The sequence below is a fragment of the Acipenser ruthenus genome, chromosome 53 (assembly GCF_902713425.1).
Source record: "Acipenser ruthenus chromosome 53, fAciRut3.2 maternal haplotype, whole genome shotgun sequence".
Taxonomy (NCBI): domain Eukaryota; kingdom Metazoa; phylum Chordata; class Actinopteri; order Acipenseriformes; family Acipenseridae; genus Acipenser; species Acipenser ruthenus.
The window spans coordinates 4,244,791-4,262,597 of record NC_081241.1 but is presented as its reverse complement, the minus strand read 5'-3'; the positions used below and the strand labels follow the sequence as shown (position 1 = coordinate 4,262,597).

The 17,807-nt window shown below is 43.4% G+C and overlaps 1 protein-coding gene across 2 annotated transcripts in view; it reads right to left on the bottom strand.

The window, feature by feature from the left end:
• The window catches only part of LOC117433093 (PRKCA-binding protein-like), a 29,991-nt gene extending 21,698 nt beyond the window's left edge, over positions 1-8,293 (bottom strand). For both annotated transcript variants that reach the window (XM_059016397.1, XM_059016398.1), the window contains exons 1-4: positions 8,166-8,293; positions 5,780-5,861; positions 4,437-4,548; positions 595-723 (exon numbers count right to left, since the gene is read on the bottom strand). In XM_059016397.1, the coding sequence (XP_058872380.1) occupies positions 595-723; positions 4,437-4,548; positions 5,780-5,820 (282 nt within the window). In that variant the 5' untranslated portion in view covers positions 5,821-5,861; positions 8,166-8,293. The remainder of the gene's footprint in view (positions 1-594; positions 724-4,436; positions 4,549-5,779; positions 5,862-8,165) is intronic.
• Positions 8,294-17,807: the final 9,514 nt, after the last annotated feature.

Sequence of the window (17,807 nt, the reverse complement as noted above, 5' to 3'; positions counted from 1 at the left end):
ACAAAACTAAAAATGTTGACAACTATAAAAACTAAAGCCAGTCTAGATTCTCATTGTGTCTTGAAGTTTAGAAATACTAAAAGAAACACTGAAAAAGACTTTGAGTCGAAAAGTTTCTCATTGAGTTTATTCATTTTTTTTATTATTATTTCCTAACTTGGCACTAATGAGTGTTTAATAGTTTGGATGTCTTGAAGTTTAAACAGTAAATGGCTTTTTGGATATGAAGTCTATCTATTAAATGTGGATTTGCAGCCTTACTTAAATTGAAATAAGCCATGCCTTATCTCCTTACAGCAAAGTAAAAAACTAGGCCCATTGTTTAAATTCAAAACAGACAAGAACTGGCGCTACATCGCATAAGGTAACTGTGGTGCGTTGGGTTAGAACAATACCAAAATAAAAACAAAGGAAACCCTGCAACTCACATATATATAAAAAAATGTGTTTCGACTTAGCATTGCCTCATCGGGGTACAAAGAAGACAAAGAACTGGCAAACTTACATCCATTCCCATAACAAGCACACTAGCAATCAGTTAGTTCATTTTGTTTGTCAATTAGTTCAAATTGGTTAAATTCCCCACAAATTTACCTTCACAGCCTGGATCATCTTGGCGACCTCCACCTTGGTCTTGCCCTTGACCGGTTTGCCGTTGACCCCGGTGATCTCATCGCCTGCAGCCAGAGTGCCGTCCAGCGCTGCCGGCGTGTTGTCAAACACCTGCAGGAGAAAGCGTGCCTTCTTGAGGACCAGCAGCCCCCCACAACACCCAGGTCAGCTCTCAAGCTGTGCTTTATAGCAGAGGCTGTTCTCCTAGTGTTTAATATCTTATCTGTTTAATATTCTAATACCGGTGTTCTGTAGGAGTCTCCATTGCTGCTTCTGCTTCGATCAGTATTTGACAGGCTTACTAACCATTCCAGCAAAAACATCCTTCTGGAAAGACTCTGGAAAAAGCTGATTATGTGATATTAAATATGAATGTTCCTCATGATTCAGGGTGCAATGCATCACATATTATGGGAACAGTATCCTGGGAGAGTCTGCATGGTTTTAGGAAAGGGAGATCATGTCTAACTAACCTGCTTGATTTTTTTGAGGATGAAACTCTGACAATGGAAAATTGCAAAGCATACGACATGGTTTATTTAGATTTCCAGAAAGCTTTTGACAAAGTCCTGCATAAAAGATTAATTCTCAAACTGAACGCAGTAGGGATTCAAGGAAATGCATGCACATGGATTAGGGAGTGGTTAACATGTAGAAAACAGAAAGTACTGATTAGAGGAGAAACCTCAAAATGGAGTGAGGTAACCAGTGGTGTACCACAGGGATCAGTGTTTTTGTTTACGTTTGTAAGTCGCCCTGGATAAGGGCGTCTGCTAAGAAATAAATAATAATAATAATAATAATAATAATAATAATAATAATAATAATAATAATAGGTCATCTGCTCTTCCTACATCAATGACTTAGATTCTGGTATAGTAAGCAAACTTGTTACATTTTCAATAAAAATGTGCATTATAAATACCATATGGGAGATACTGAAATTGAAGAAGGAATCTATGAAAAAGATCTAGGAGTTTATGTTGACTCAAAAATGTCTTCATCTAGACAATGTGGGGAAGCTATAAAAAAGGCCAACACAATGCTCGGATATATAGTGAAAAGTGTTACATTTTAATCAAGGGAAGTAATGTTAAAACTCCACAATGCATTAGTAAGACCTCATCTAGAATACTGTGTTCAGTTCTGGTCACCTTGTTACAAAAAGGATATTGCTGCTCTAGAAAGAGTGCAAAGAAGAGCGACCAGAATTATTCTAGGTTTAAAAGGCAAGTCATGTAAAAATTAATTAGTTTTAGCAGCGTAGATCGTGGCCCACAACAACCTGTTAATTGTTAGTTAGCAATCAGCAGATTGTCTTTGATCATTTATTAGTGCAATAAATATCAAGTTTGGCTCTGATTCGACTGAAGGCTAATTCGTTAAGGATTGTTGTTACAACACACACACTGTCAACATCCCGGTCTGTACTCATGGGATGCTACCTCACAGTGAAGTCCACTCTTATCTTAGAAGAAGCACGCACTGTGCAACTGCCTCCGAAACAAAGATAATTTTATGTTGCAACAAAGCTGGAAACTATACTGATCATTTGAAAAAAGGAGTAACGCATGCTTTTTGTACTGCATTTTAATTCTTTAACGAATTGGATAAAGCAAACGCAGAATACTGCATACATGAAACAAACAAGTACATGTAATTCTACTTGTATTCACAATATCATTTCATTAACTTACTCCAACAGTTCATTTTGATTGTCCTTTTGCTATAACGAACCCCTCTATATAACGAACAAAAGGCTTGGACCCCAACAGGTTTGTTATAGCGAGGGTGTAATGTACTTGAAATCTTTGTAACCAGTCGTAAACCTAGGACAAGAAGCCCTCCAACAGAGTGCTGTGAATGTGAACGCACCACATTCTGCCACAGTGAGGGAACATATTAAACAGGTTTTAGCTTAGCGAATGGCAGGAGACAGCAGGATGCACCAGGGTGGCTCATCTGTGGACACTGGTGACACAAGGGGTCCAGCATAAGATGACTGCAGAGAAAAGACACCAGCTGCATCAAAGACTGTAAATATTTCTGCTAAATATTCTCTGTTATTTTTACATGTATTTATGTTTTTATTTTGTTTGATAATTCACTGATGGTGAAATTAGAATGTCTTAACACTAGCATCACCATAGCGGCTTTCTGAACGGCTTTTGCAATTCAGATTTAAATATCTCCGCGTATGTGAATATCTCATGCATGTCCGTTCTTAAGTGTTACTAAATATTTGAACTAAATACCCATACGGTGTTTCAGCTGCAGAATCATAAAAAATGAATAAGTTATAAGCACTTGCTTCTTCAACTGCCAGACCTGCAGTTTATGCAGCATATTGAAATCAATACAATATAGCTGACAATTTAGTCTGGGCTTTGTAATAAAATCAAAGTCATTGTGAAAAAACTTATTATATACTCCCGTCGAGTGCTGAAACACTAATGAAAATCTACACATCATATATTATTATTATTTATTTTATTAGCAGTTGTCAAAAAATACACATTGAATCACAATACAGTGTGATATAGCTACACTACTTACAGGTGTAAAAAAATAAAAAATGTGCTTATTCTAAGCTCTCTGCACAAATCAGTGAAGATCAGGACTGATGCTAAACAAAAGCCAGAGACTGTTGCATTTTACAACGCAACGAAGTACGGTGTGGATGTACTTAATCAAATGGCACGGGAGTATTTTGTCAAAGGTGGTCCTCGCAGATGGCCTGTGGCTGTTTGTTATAATGTTTTGGACCTGGCTTTTGTTTTGTACAAGGAGTGCACCGGAAACACAATGTCCCGGAGGGACTTCATTCTGCAGCTAGTCCTGGAGCAACGGCAGAAACATTTTAATAAGAGACACGAAAGCCGGCTGGTAAATGCCCCTCAACCTTCAGCCAGCGCTGTGCTCACTGGCACACGGAATAAAAGACAATGCCAGGTTGCTAAATGCAATAAAAACAGAACTTCTGATGTCTGCGCCTGTTGTGAAAAGGCAGTCTGTGGCAAATGCACTGGTACAGTTGAAAAGGGTGTTTTCTGCGTAGATTGTACTTGGAAAGCTGTAATAGAACTCTGAACAGACAGGCAGAGCCTTTGAACTCTGTTTCACTCAAAAAGCGCTTTCACGTTGCATAAGTATGTTATATTTTTGTTTTATGCTATTTTTATAACTAGTTATTTATGTTTTATAATTTTATATGTGCATACCGTTTTCTACACCTGTTTACACAGAAGTTTTTTGCGTAAAGTTTATTTTATTACAGTTTTCATGTTTATGTGCTCTTTTTGAAAAAAATAATTAAAATGTTTAATTTTCAAAGTAAATATGGTGTTTCTGCTCTGAAAACGTTACGTATGTTCATAAATAAAAATATTAAGTTGTATCGGATTGCTTGTTTTTCATTTTCATATCGAAGCTGTTTTAAAATGGAGCCGCACATTTTGTATGTAGTCTGAAATCTCAGCGGTTCTAGTGAGAAATGGTGTACATAACATATTCTACAATTTACCATTTACTGTTTTTCAGATATGCATTTAAATATTTAGGAACATTTGTTGTATAATAACGGTAGAGAAAATGATCAATTTTCAATGTGACAACATGTTTAAATCGTGAAATATCTTGAAATACCTTTTTAGACTGTAAATAAGCGATTTACAGCCCTCCTTATAATTACCAATCGTATTTGAAAAATCATACGGCTTCCATTTAAACTTTAACTATGGACACCACTGTCCTGGAAGTGAAGCACTTGAAATGCAGGGAGGGACTGAGCTTCACCTGATGGATGATGATGGGACACTCCTTACCTGGACGATGTAGAGACAGGGACAGTACTGAGCTCCTCCTCCAATGCTGATCCCAATCAGATTCTGAGGGTCCTTCTTGAGGGTGACTGTCCCAGGGACTGTGGGGATCCCCCTGACAAAGCAACAGAAAACCACAGTGAAGCCCCCAGCTCAGACACACACATACAGTGAGCTTGTCACAGTCTCAGTTGTTAAAGGAGTGTTGACTGGTGCTTTAAAACACATTTTCTTATTAGCTTTATTACCGCTTTATTAAGAACATAAGAACATAAGAAAGTTTACAAACGAGAGCAGGCCATTCAGCCCATCTTGCTCGTTTGGTTGTTAGTAGCTTATTGATCCCAGAATCTCATCAAGCAGCTTCTTGAAGGATCCCAGGGTGTCAGCTTCAACAACATTACTGGGGAGTTGGTTCCAGACCCTCACAATTCTCTGTGTAAAAATAGTGCCTCCTATTTTCTGTTCTGAATGCCCCTTTATCTAATCTCCATTTGTGACCCCTGGTCCTTGTTTCTTTTTTCAGGTCAAAGAAGTCCCCTGGGTCGACATTGTCTATACCTTTTAGGATTTTGAATGTTTGAATCAGATCGTCGCGTAGTCTTCTTTGTTCAAGACTGAATAGATTCAATTCTTTTAACCTCTCTGCATACGACATGCCTTTTAAACCTGGGATAATACTGGTTGCTCTTCTTTGCACTCTTTCTAGAGCAGTAATATCCTTTTTGTAACGAGGTGACCAGAACTGAACACAATATTCTAGGTGAGGTCTTACTAATGCATTGTAAAGTTTTAACATCACTTCCCTTGATTTAAATTCAACACTTCTCACAATATATCAGAACGTCTTGCAAATGAAGTGCTCCAGCAATGATTTTTGTTTCAAGTTCTCAAACTCAACCCTAGTTTATACCCGCCACTGTTAAGATCAGACACCATGGTCTGACTGAAGTTGGACTATTCGAGTTTGATCTTCAACACATGAAGTGATGAGGGAGCAGAGAGTAGGAAGCAGCTGCAACTTTTCATCTATAGTGTCTTTCAAATATCTGCATATTCCCAATTGAAGTACAATATACAGTTTTTTTTCCCCAGCACTAGTTACAATGTTGCACTCCTTTTGTAACTCACAGGTAAAGATCATCATATTAAATATTATGAATCATTTTTTTTTGTAAAATAGAGGCTATTTTCTGAGGCAAGATGGTAACTGAATTTTTAGAACACCTTTCTATGACGTATTAAAAAAAGTAAATTTGCTAACCCTACACCCAATTCTGTGCCATTCTTACAATGTGTTTCTTTAGTTCTATATTTTTAACACTACTGTAGCACCTGTTACTTACAGCTTATCTTCCTCTAGTTCATAATCCAGATCGGTAAACATCTTGCGATTCTCCTCGTCCCTTATATACAAAAACCTTCCTTCTGCAAAAAATATAGAAAATGACTGAGACATCTTCACAGTGTGGAACACATTTGCAATGGAGAGCGAATCATCCCAAAGAGAAAGGGTGATCTCTCCAGGGCAGGGGTCACATTGCATACCACCAGAACCATACTATTGAAACACAACTGAAATAGCCTACATTTGTCATTTGATGTCCTTTGAATTATGATTTTTTTTTTCTCAATACTGTATCACAAGTCTAGAGAGGTTATATTAAGATCAATGCCCTAGTTAGACTCCACCTAGAAGTTGTAGTTTTGGTCACGTCACTACAAAAACGACTAGGCTGATCCCAAGACTTAATGTCATGAGGATAGGTTAAAATAAATCTCTTCAGCCTAGAAAAAAAAAGTGAAAGTGGGGACTTGAAGTCTTTAAAATCATAAATGGATAGACTTTTTTTTTAGTTACAATTACCGTTATAGTTATCAATTTGCTTGAGTTAAATTTACAGTTAACTATTTACTTTTAGCTTTTATTACAGTTAATAAATAGAACGGTGCTTAAGAACTAAAAAACATGTGCTTACAGAAATAGTTAAAAAGAGGCTACTTAAAAATAAAATAAATAAATAAATAAATAAACAAACAGGTTTGCATGTTTGTAAAATATTCTCTTCACATAGGCTTGAGATGCTGGTGCAGCAACTAGATTTTCAGCTACACATGGCATTCTACCAAAACATAACAGTTAAAAAAAGGGGGGCAAATGCTTTCACAAGTACCCCACTGCTTGTGTGCAACTATTTCTTTTACCACACGAATGAACACAGAATTGTACTGCTGTTCAGAGTGTGAGCGCCCTCTATGGGATAGAAAAAAAAATGTTTTCGGTATTATTTGGTTGTCATTTGACAGTATTTTTAGTTGAAGTTACAGTTACTATTATGACTATGATTCATTTGTATTAATGGATATTTTAGTTATAGTTAACTCAAAAGACTCCAGTATAGATAAAGTTAACCCAAGACACTACTTCAGATTTAGCACAGGGAGAACAAGAGGGTATAAGAGGCAGCTAAGCAGAGTTTAACAAGGGACGTGTCTTAATGGGCAGAATGAGGCAGCTGAATTGAGTTTAACAAGGGACAAGCCTTGGTGGGCCAAATGGCCTCGTTCTCAAACTCTTCTTATGTTCTAAATAATCACAATGGTGTTTCGTTTGGTAACCTAAAGGACTCTACCTACCTTTAAACCCCAACATGAGAATAAACATGGACAAACAAGCCTCAGCACATCAGGGATCTTTCTTCTGAATCTCTTTGCTTTATTAAAACAGCATTCAAACAACTAGCTTTATTAGTGACCAATACTGTTGAGTTGCAATTGAATGTATTGTTTGTAAATTGTAAATTTAAGCTGTGATTATAGTTACATGTATTCATTTATTTATTTTGGATACTATTTATACTAATTGAAAACAATATAATTTTAACATGTGCCAGGATCCATTTTGAAAGAGGGTTACATCCTGGTTAAGTAACATTTTTATGTGAGCAAAACATTGTCAAGGCAGGAGGTGTGTGTCCCTTAAGCTACAGTAGCTGGGCTGCCTAGGACTTGAATAGGTTAAACAACAAGATAATGTAGTAAACAAAGGACATGCATTTTAGTTCATAATCGAACAAGATTTACAGCAACACATACACTGTACAATACGTACAGGCACAGGGTACTGCAGCTGGATACCTGTCTCTATAACTGAAGCAATGTACATGCACACAGACAAGTATACACTGTGGATGGACCCAACATGAGATAACCTGTCACAACGCAGTCAAACTACACAGCAGTCATCACCGCTGAGGCGCAATACCGCTCAAACACAAGCAAGCTGTGCAGTCTGAAAGGAGGCACAATGTCGTATTCATTCGTTGTTATATATATATATATATATATATATATATATATATATATATATATATATATGTGTGTGTGTGTGTAATTAGCATCACATTTAACACACTAGTATTTACTATTTTAGCACTTTCCTTGGAAAACAGAACGAGATTTCTGCAGCATCACAAGCCTTGGATATTAACCAAAAAATGACAGATGCCTATTCACCTGCCACCGCTGATGTGTCACTAAAGAAAGATATCGTTATTTCTTTTCACCTTTCTTATCGTTTTTTCTTTCGTGCAATACGTTGACACGTTCGCGGTAATACCGGAAGAATAAACGTCTTTTATTTCATAAAATCTATATTATTGTCTTAATAATTTCTAGTTTGTTTGTTTTGGTGTTTTTTTTTTTTTGCATCGCCCTCACATCCCTACTCACCTGTCAGGACGTCTCTGTTTGTATTGGCTCGTCATTTCCTGAGAAACACCGGAAGACGCAGTCTAACACATTCCTCCTTAATCCCACAATACAATGCCCAGAATATGGAGCGGGGAAGTGATGCACTAGGGAGAAGTTTGCCCGAACGGTAACTGACAGGCAGGTCTGCCTGTTAGGAAGATAGGAAACACCCTCCACGAACACCCGCCTCCTCAGTTACATCACAAAGGAAACACGCCTTACAAGAGCGTAAGCAGCCTGTTTCCACTCCCTCAATTTCAAACTGAAAACTGCGCGCCAGGATACTGCAGAAGAACAGAGTTTGGAAGAAGGTAGGATGTTTAATTCATCTTCTTAAAATATAGCCTGTTTAAAAAATACGACGCATGCACACAAAAGCATTTTAATACATTATGTTGGGTTTTGCCTTAAGTATGAATATTAATATTTTCTTCTATTAAGTTTTATTTTAAAAAAAAAAAAGTTTTCTTTAAAACAAATGTGTGTAATCGGAACAGTTCTTTATGCTTCATCTGTCTTTGCCTCGTTTCGTTGTTCAAACGTGTATACGTTAATTCTTCACATGATGTGCTTTGGTTGCTTACACTGTATCTTGCTGCATAGCGTTTTTGCTTCTTCACAGTGACCTGAGAGTTTACATTAAATGTAATTTATAATTGTTTTGCCTTGAAGAAAAATCTATCATAAACTTACCAGGCATGTCAGACTCTATACTGAGAATCATATTTCTTAAGCAATTATTACTAATAGAATAAAAAGGTTGGTTACTCTAATGTAAATTATTCATTTATCAATGACGGGCTAATAGACACAGAGGCCTGGCAGGCTGGTTTATAAAGGACACAGGTGCCTGGCAGGCTGGTTTATAATAGTGGGCACAGGTGCTTTACAGGCTGGTTTATAAAGGACACAGGTGCCTGGCAGGCTGGTTAATAAAGGGAGCAGGTGCCTGGCAGGCTGGTTTATGATGTGCACAGGTGCCTGGCAGGTTGATAATAATGTCTCTCCTAACTACAATATTACTACAGTATTAATAAAATGTATGCAACAAAGCTTTTCTATTGAAATGCATCAAAGCCCTGCAGTTTTTGCTAAACTGTAATATTGTGTTAGTGTTTTGTTTGTTGGCAGGTGTCTTTGTTGATCAAAATAATTAGCGGTATGTAATTTTTAGCTTACCATTGTCATAATTTCATACTGAAATGCCTCCCAAAAAATGTAAGAAGTGTACTTTGTTTACTGGTAAGTATGAATTATTGTTTGTGAATAATTAAGTTTGATCAAATTATTGAATAGTTTATTTAAATCAAGTAAAGCAGTGATATTTACAAGGTCTTGTATTTTTTCCTTCAGTGAAAAATCTTGCTGAAAAAGCTCATGCTACACCAGCAACCCTTGATGCCTCATGTATGCGCACCAGCTTCTTTAGAAAGAGAGACTGATTCCCCACTGCCACAGACATCTATCTATCTATCTATCTATCTATCTATCTATCTATCTCGTTTCCATTCTAAGTTGTCTTGCATTCAGGCATCAGCTAAATTCACATGTAACATGCATAACATTATACAGAGTATTTATTATGAAAGAAATCCATTCATTGAGATTATAGAAAGATGTAATGGCATTATTTTTGTAAGTTAAAAGTTGTTTGTTACAACAGTAGTAGTGCTTTTTTTTGTCTTCAGGAGAAGCCTGTGATTTAGGTGTGGGCATCGGCAAGCTGGCAGTGAGGACGATCCCTTTTGACAGGATCACAGTTTTGGAGGGCTCAATCGCCAACAAAGATGTTGCCATGAAAGCATCATGACTTTTAGTACGTTTCTTTAAAGTTTTAAACTTACCAAATGTTGAATTAAAAAAAAAAAAAAAATCTGTAACGAAAAATCTCTATAAAACAACTGTCATAATAAGTGTATACAACATGAATATGTTGTATACACAAAGCCTCTCAAACTTAAAATCGGACCAAAAAGTTTCCCATATACGAAACAACCAAGGTAGAAAGAGGGATCAGCCAGAGAAAGATAGGATGCAGTCAGGGGTACCAAGTTGGTAACAAAAAAAAGGTGTGGAGTATGAAGTCAACAGAAAACTCAATTAAACTATATATTTTACCTGGTGGCTTGCGGTGTACAGGTGCCGGAGATGGAGTGCTTAATCAGGAGACAGACCATTGCAATCCATTCAGAACTTTTTTTTTATTATTATTATTATTAAAATTTAGTCGTCACCAATTTTTTACCCCCGGTTTTCTCCCCAATTTAGTATGCCCAATTATTATCTGTATCCTCGGCTCACCGCTGACAACCCCCCCGCCAACTCGGGAAACGGCGGCTGGAACACGCGTCCTCCGAAACGTGCCCCTGCCAAGCCATCATTTTTCGCACTGCAGATCCACAGCGATGCCACCAGACCTATAGTGTCGGAGGAAAACGCAGATCTGGCGGCTCCACTGCAGAACCACAGGCGCCCTATCGGCCACAGGGGTCACTGATGCGCGGTGAGCCGTGGATTCCCCTGCCGACCTAAGCCCTCCCTACCCAGGCAGTGCTCAGCCAATTGTGCGCTGCCCGCAAGGAACTCCCGGTCACGGTCGGCTGTGACATAGCCTGGATTCGAACTTGCGATCACCAGGCTATAGGGCACATCCTGCACTCCACGTGGAGCGCCTTTACTGGATGCGCCACTCGGGAGCCCCAGAACTGGTTTTTAATTATAATCCTGGTCTGGTGACCAAACAATAATTCCATGCAGTACAGAACAATGTGTAATGCACTGGAATAAATAAAAAGGTTGCAGTCCCAAATAATAAACACAGTCAATAGTACACTCACAATACACAAACATGGTCACCAGGTGCTCGTGGTGCAAAATACAATCAAGCATGGTAACAACTGAAGTGCTGTCCAGGTTGGTGCTGGCCTCTGGCGACAGCTCCGGACGTGTTTAGCCGTCTACTAAATAACAAGCAACAATTAGAGACAAGACAAAACAAACAAAACACTCACGCACAATATAACACAGGTCCTTCCGGTCGATTCCTTAACCAAAACAAAGGAACAGATTACGTCGCTTTGTCCCCTTCTTGTACCGTCACACATGGCCCCTTGGTAAACAACTGCAGCCGCTCCTTCAATCCGCGGCTTAGTGTACTGAAGCTCCGCCCCCTTTCTAGATGACTGACTTCCTTTTAACCCTGGGAATTAATTGTCAGGCCAAACAGTCCAGGGAACTCTGTTCCCGTTACTTGGCGCCCTCACAGGTCGGGATGGAGATTTACCACCAAAGATCATTCTATTTCAACTCTGTCTACCTTTTGGGACAAGACCACACCCAAACCAACATCCGATGCATCGGTGTGGAGAATGAATCTCTAGGTGAAATCTGGTGTGATGAGAGTGGGGGCCTGGAAGAGTCTTCGCTTAATAGTATCAGATGCTCTCTGACATTCTGCTGACCACTTAATTAAATTTGGTGCACTCTTTTTGGTGAGGTCGACTAAAGGGTTAACCACTGTGGCATACTCTGAGGATAAAGCGGCGGTAATAACCGGCTAATCCCAGTAGGGACCTCACCTGAGTCTTGGTTTTGGGGATTGCCACATCTACCAAAGCCTGGATTTTAGTGACTACAGGTCTCACCCTTCCATTCCCCATTAAAAATCCCAAATATTGAGTCTCTGTTTTGACAAACACGCATTTTCCCAAGTTAGCTGTGAGCCGGGCTAACCATAGAGACTGAAGGACGGCTGTAATCCTAACCAAATGCTCTCGCTAGGTGGAGCTGTAAATAACCACATCATCAATATACGCTGCTGCATATTCATAATGTGGGCGTAAAACCTGGTCCATCAGGCTCTGGAAGGCAGCGGGCACACCATGTAGCCCAAACGGCATGGTTTTAAAATGAAACGGCCCTTCAGGGGGTGAAAATGCGGTTTTCTCTAGAACTGCAGGTTAACACTAGAAGGACCAGAGATATATACTCATACCTAGAAGCCCCGCAGCCGTCTGTCTGACGGCTGTATTCAAAACACTGTAAATCGTATAATGAAAGGAGAAACGATGTACTTGTCGGATGTCATTTGTTTACGTCACATAAACATCTGAACAACTGAAGTGTGTGTGTGTGTGTGTGTGTGTATATCTCTCTATATATATACAGTATGTGTGTGTGTGTGTGTGTGTGTGTAATATATATATATATATATATATATATATATATATATATATATATATATATATATATATATATTGTGGGGCAGTGAGGGCTAATAAGTATGTCAGTCTGAGGCTGACAAGATCTATGTTCCCCTGTTAAGGTGAAAAACTTGTAGTTCATGATAGGCGTCATGGCCGAAGTGGCTGGGGAAACTACATTTCCCGGAAGCCTTTAGGGCTGATGGTATTCAGCCAGAAAAGGGAAAAACACCTGTCTAATTGGGTAGATAGGGTGTTGATTGTCTGAGTGTTTGCAATTATCTGTGCTATATAAACTGTACTTTTGTTCTTAGTGTAAGAAGGAGGTGGCAGGAGTGTTGAATGTGGAGAACGTAAGTACAGAGGGATTAAAATAATTGATAAACTAGATTTGAGACAGGGAAACAGCTTAGCTGTCCTGTGTGAGTTAGGGACTTCAATACAGTGAAGTTAGTATCTTCAAGTGAAGATAGGCTTTTGGTTTGTTCTGTTTGTAAAAAGGGTTTATAACACAGGATTTTTATAAAAGAATAACATTTAAAACCTGGATTTACCTTGTTGTTCTATGATTTGCCAGGTACTTTAGTAAAAAAAACATTCCTATAGCAGTGCTTTTACGAGCAGTATGGTTGCCACCTTGACCTAGACAGTCCGGAAACTGGAGTCTGTGTCCGGGTGGCAGGAATTAACAAGCCTGGATGCCCTAATGTCCGGTTTTAAGTGAAACGCATAACACCAACCTTCCTTTAATATTTTCTTTGACATACATTAGTTGCTTAAACGATTTCCACTATCTTATTAGAAATGTACTGTTTAGTACTGATCTGTACATTCTTCTTTGTCCCCAGTATTATTCAAATGCTAGGGAAAAGAACATATCCACGTGATGTAAATATTGCAATTGAGAGGGTGCAGTCACGTGACCCCCGCAGGCTACGCCACCATACTGGCGGTCAAAACAATCATGGCGGCTAATGCAAAAACGTTATCTTCCACAGCAAAATGTAATGTATTTATAACCACAGAGCATACTTCTTACCTGCAGTCACAGGAATTAGAAAGCTATCATGATAAGTGCAGATACATTGTGACCCTACTGTGCACCCAGGGCAGTGACCACAGCTGACATTCTACCAAGGCCAAACTGAGGCTTCAAGCTGTAGCCAGCAGTGTTTATATACATTTACAAATACTGCATTTTTTAAAAGATGAACCACAACTGTCGGAAAACAAGAAGCGGTGCGTTCTTGGTGAGTATTCTCGTCAGGTTTGTACAGTTTTCTATACGATTTGTTAACTGCTCAGCGTCGAATTGAAATCTTAACTTTGAACATTTTCTCATTGGATGCTTGCAGAGCCTCTGATATCCACTCTCATAATTAAATCAATACTTTTTTTGAAATGCTGCTTTGACTGTTTGGTATTTACTATTCAAACTCAAAATGTATGTTCTACAAAAAAAATTTTCATGTACTTTGCCAGAATTTGTACTTCAGCATTTTGATGCCCAAAGAACACAGAGGACACAGCCTCCATTTCCTCATAGCTAGTGACGGCCTGTGCAGCCCCTGTGAGCCAGCACACTTTCACATTATTTCACCAAGTTTCTTTTTCCTTTGAAGAAAACTTACTTGCATGTTACCAAGTAAGACAATATAAACGTGCACGTTTGTTTGAAAATACAGTACTAATATGAATTATATACAGAATTTCTATGTTTGTATATAAACGTTTGTAACAGGGCGAGCAGCCCTGTACATTGTTTTGTGTTATTTTTAGAACGAGGGTTCATCCTCCGCCCCTGTGCAAAGTATTGTTTTTGTTTATTATGATTTATTGTATTTATGTCGGCGAGCGCCGTATGTTTGTTATTGTTTCGTTTATTTTTAAAACGTGTCCTGGCAGAGGCGAGATCGGTGCTCGTCCTCTGCCAGGAGTAATAATTAATAAACTCGTGCAGAAGGTGAACCATCTCCCGAATTAATTACGGGATTAATTTTGTTGCTAATTGGGAGATGGTTCACCTTAATAAAAGCCTGCAGCTCTCTAGTTCGGGGTGGGTGTTTGGAGTAGAGAGACAGAGAGCGAGAGGATTAAAAACGAAACTAAAGCATAGCATACAGGAACAGTGACAGCAACTGCCCAGCCTGACCTGTATGGTTTATGGTTTATTTATTTTGGATTTTGTGTTCGTGATTTGTTTTTGTTTAACCTTTTATTTTGCTCTGTGAGCGAGTGTTTTCTGTTTGAATATTTTATTTATTTTTGGATTCATTAAATAAAACGGCGCCCGCGCCACTGCACAATACCTTTTTGTTGTTGTGGTCCCTTCTTCTGCCGTGACGTCAGACCCTCGTCCATTCCTGCCACACGTGGTGTCCTGCGTGGGATCGCAGCGCCTCCAGGACGCAGGCAGAAGAGGGTACTGCAGGTTTTTTCGTTTTTTTTCGTTTTTGTGTGTGGAGAAAAGGAGAGTGAAGAGGAGGATGGGAGGAAGGAAGATGGGAGGAAGAAGGAGGATGAGGAGACAGCAGCCGCTGCAGCAACAACAGCAGGCACAGGAGGAGATGAGCTGGGAAGCCCTCCTCCATAGCATAAGCCAGCTGAGTTGTTGCTGCATCTGTGGGGAGCGGGGGCATTTCCCAGTTAATTGCCCCCTCCCTGAAGACTGGGATTACAGCTGCTGGAGGGGAGACAAGAGGGAGGAGTTGGTGCGTCCTGCGCCTGAGTGGGAGGAGCCCGAACGTCCTGCGCCTAAAAGGGAGGAGCCCGAACGTCCTGCGCCTAAAAGGGAGGAGCCCGAACGTCCTGCGCCTAAAAGGGAGGAGCCCGAACGTCCACAGCCCAAGAGGGGGGAGTCGGTGCGTCCACGTCCCGAGAGGGGGGAGTCGGTGCGTCCACGTCCCGAGAGGGGGGAGTCGGTGCGTCCACGTCCCGAGAGGGGGGAGTCGGTGCGTCCACGTCCCGAGAGGGGGGAGTCGGTGCGTCCACGTCCCGAGAGGGGGGAGTCGGTGCGTCCACGGCCCAAGAAGGGGAAGGCCGAAGGTCCACGGCCCAAGAAGGGGAAGGCCGAAGGTCCACAGCCCAGGTACCTGCCAGCAGAGGGGGAATACCTGCTGGTGCCGCCTCCATCTCCATGGGAGGACTGTGAGTCGCTCCCACCTCCGCCAGCAGAGGGAGAATACCTGCTGGTGCTACCTCCGTCTCCGTGGGAGGACTGTGAGCCGCTCCCACCTCCGCCAGCAGAGGGAGCATTCCTGCTGGTTCCACCTCCATCTCCGTGGGAGGACTGTGAGTCGCTCCCACCTCCGCCAGCAGAGGGAGAATACCTGCTGGTGCTACCTCCGTCTCCGTGGGAGGACTGTGAGCCGCTCCCACCTCCGCCAGCAGAGGGAGCATTCCTGCTGGTTCCACCTCCACCGCCCTGGGAGGACTGTGAGTCGCTCCCACCTCCGCCAGCAGAGGGAGAATACCTGCTGGTGCCACCTCTGTCTCCATGGGAGGACTGTGAGTCGCTCCCACCACCACCAGCAGAGGGAGAATACCTGCTGGTGCCACCTCTGTCTCCATGGGAGGACTGTGAGTCGCTCCCACCACCAGCAGAGGGAGAATACCTGCTGGTGCCACCTCCGTCTCCGTGGGAGGACTGTGAGTCACTCCCACCTCCGCCAGCAGAGGGAGCATTCCTGCTGGTTCCACCTCCACCGCCCTGGGAGGACTGTGAGTCGCTCCCACCTCCGCCAGCAGAGGGAGAATACCTGCTGGTGCTACCTCCGTCTCCGTGGGAGGACTGTGAGCCGCTCCCACCTCCACCAGCAGAGGGAGCATACCTGCTGGTTCCACCTCCACCGCCGGGGGAGGACTGTGAGCCGCTCCCACCTCCACCAGCAGAGGGAGCATACCTGCTGGTTCCCCCTCCACCGCCGTGGGAGGACTGTGAGTCGCTCCCACCTCCGCCAGCAGAGGGAGCATACCTGCTGGTGCCATCTCCACCGCCCTGGGAGGAATGTGAGTCGCTCCCACCTCCGCCAGCAGAGGGAGCATGCCTGCTGGTTCCACCTCCGTCTCCATGGGAGGACTGTGTGTCGCTCCCACCTCCGCCAGCAGAGGGAGCATTCCTGCTGGTTCCACCTCCACCGTCGTGGGAGGACGACGTGTCGCTCCCACCGCCAGCAGAGGGAGCATTCCTGCTGGTTCCACCTCCACCGTCGTGGGAGGACGACGTGTCGCTCCCACCACCAGCAGAGGGAGCATACCTGCTGGTGCCACCTCCGTCTCCGTGGGAGGACGACATGTTGCTCCCACCACCACCACCAGCAGAGGGAGCATGCCTGCTGGTTCCGCTTCCACCACAACCAGCAGAGGGAACATGCCTGCTGGTTTCCCTGTCGCTGCCAGAAGGGGAGGAGCCGCCTTCGCTGCCAGAAGGGGAGGAGCCGCCTTCGCTGCCAGAAGGGGAGGAGCCGCCTTCGCTGCCAGAAGGGGAGGAGCCGCCTTCGCTGCCAGAAGGGGAGGAGCCGCCTTCGCTGCCAGAAGGGGAGGAGCCGCCTTCGCTGCCAGAAGGGGAGGAGCCGCCTTCGCTGCCTTCGCAGCCTGAAGGGGAGGAAGCCCTGCCGCCTTCGGAGCCTGAAGGGGAGGAAGCCCTGCCGCCTTCGCAGCCTGAAGGGGAGGAAGCCCTGCCGCCTTCGCAGCCTGAAGGGGAGGAAGCCCTGCCGCCTTCGCAGCCTGAAGGGGAGGAAGCCCTGCCGCCTTCGGAGCCTGAAGGGGAGGAAGCCCTGCCGCCTTCGGAGCCTGAAGGGGAGGAAGCCCTGCCGCCTTGGCCGCCTGAAGGGGAGGAAGCCCTGCCGCCTTGGCCGCCTGAAGGGGAGGAAGCCCTGCCGCCTTGGCCGCCTGAAGGGGAGGAAGCCCTGCCGCCTTGGCCGCCTGAAGGGGAGGAAGCCCTGCCGCCTAGGCCGCCTGAAGGGGAGGAAGCCCTGCCGCCTTGGCCGCCTGAAGGGGAGGAAGCCCTGCCGCCTTGGCCGCCAGAAGAGGAGGAGCCCCTGCCGCCTTTACTGTCAGGAGGAGAGGAGCAGGAGCTACCTCTACCTCCACCACCACCATTGGGAGAAGTGGAGCTCCTGCTGCCGCCTTCATGGCCAGGGGCTCCCCTCCCGCCGTCGGCATCGCCTAGGGTCGCCTGTGTCTCCCTTGCATCTCCTAGGGTTGCTGCCGGTCCTGCGTTGCCTCCCGAGGGTCCGCTGCCGTCGCCTCCCGAGGGTCCGCTGCCGCTGCCGTCGCCTCCCGAGGGTCCGCTGCCGCTGCCGTCGCCTCCCGAGGGTCCGCTGCCGTCGCCTGGGGTCGCCAGGGATCCTGCTTCACCTGGGGTCCCTACACTGTGGTCGGAGCCCCATGGAGGGGAGCTGCCGGCCATCAAGAAAGG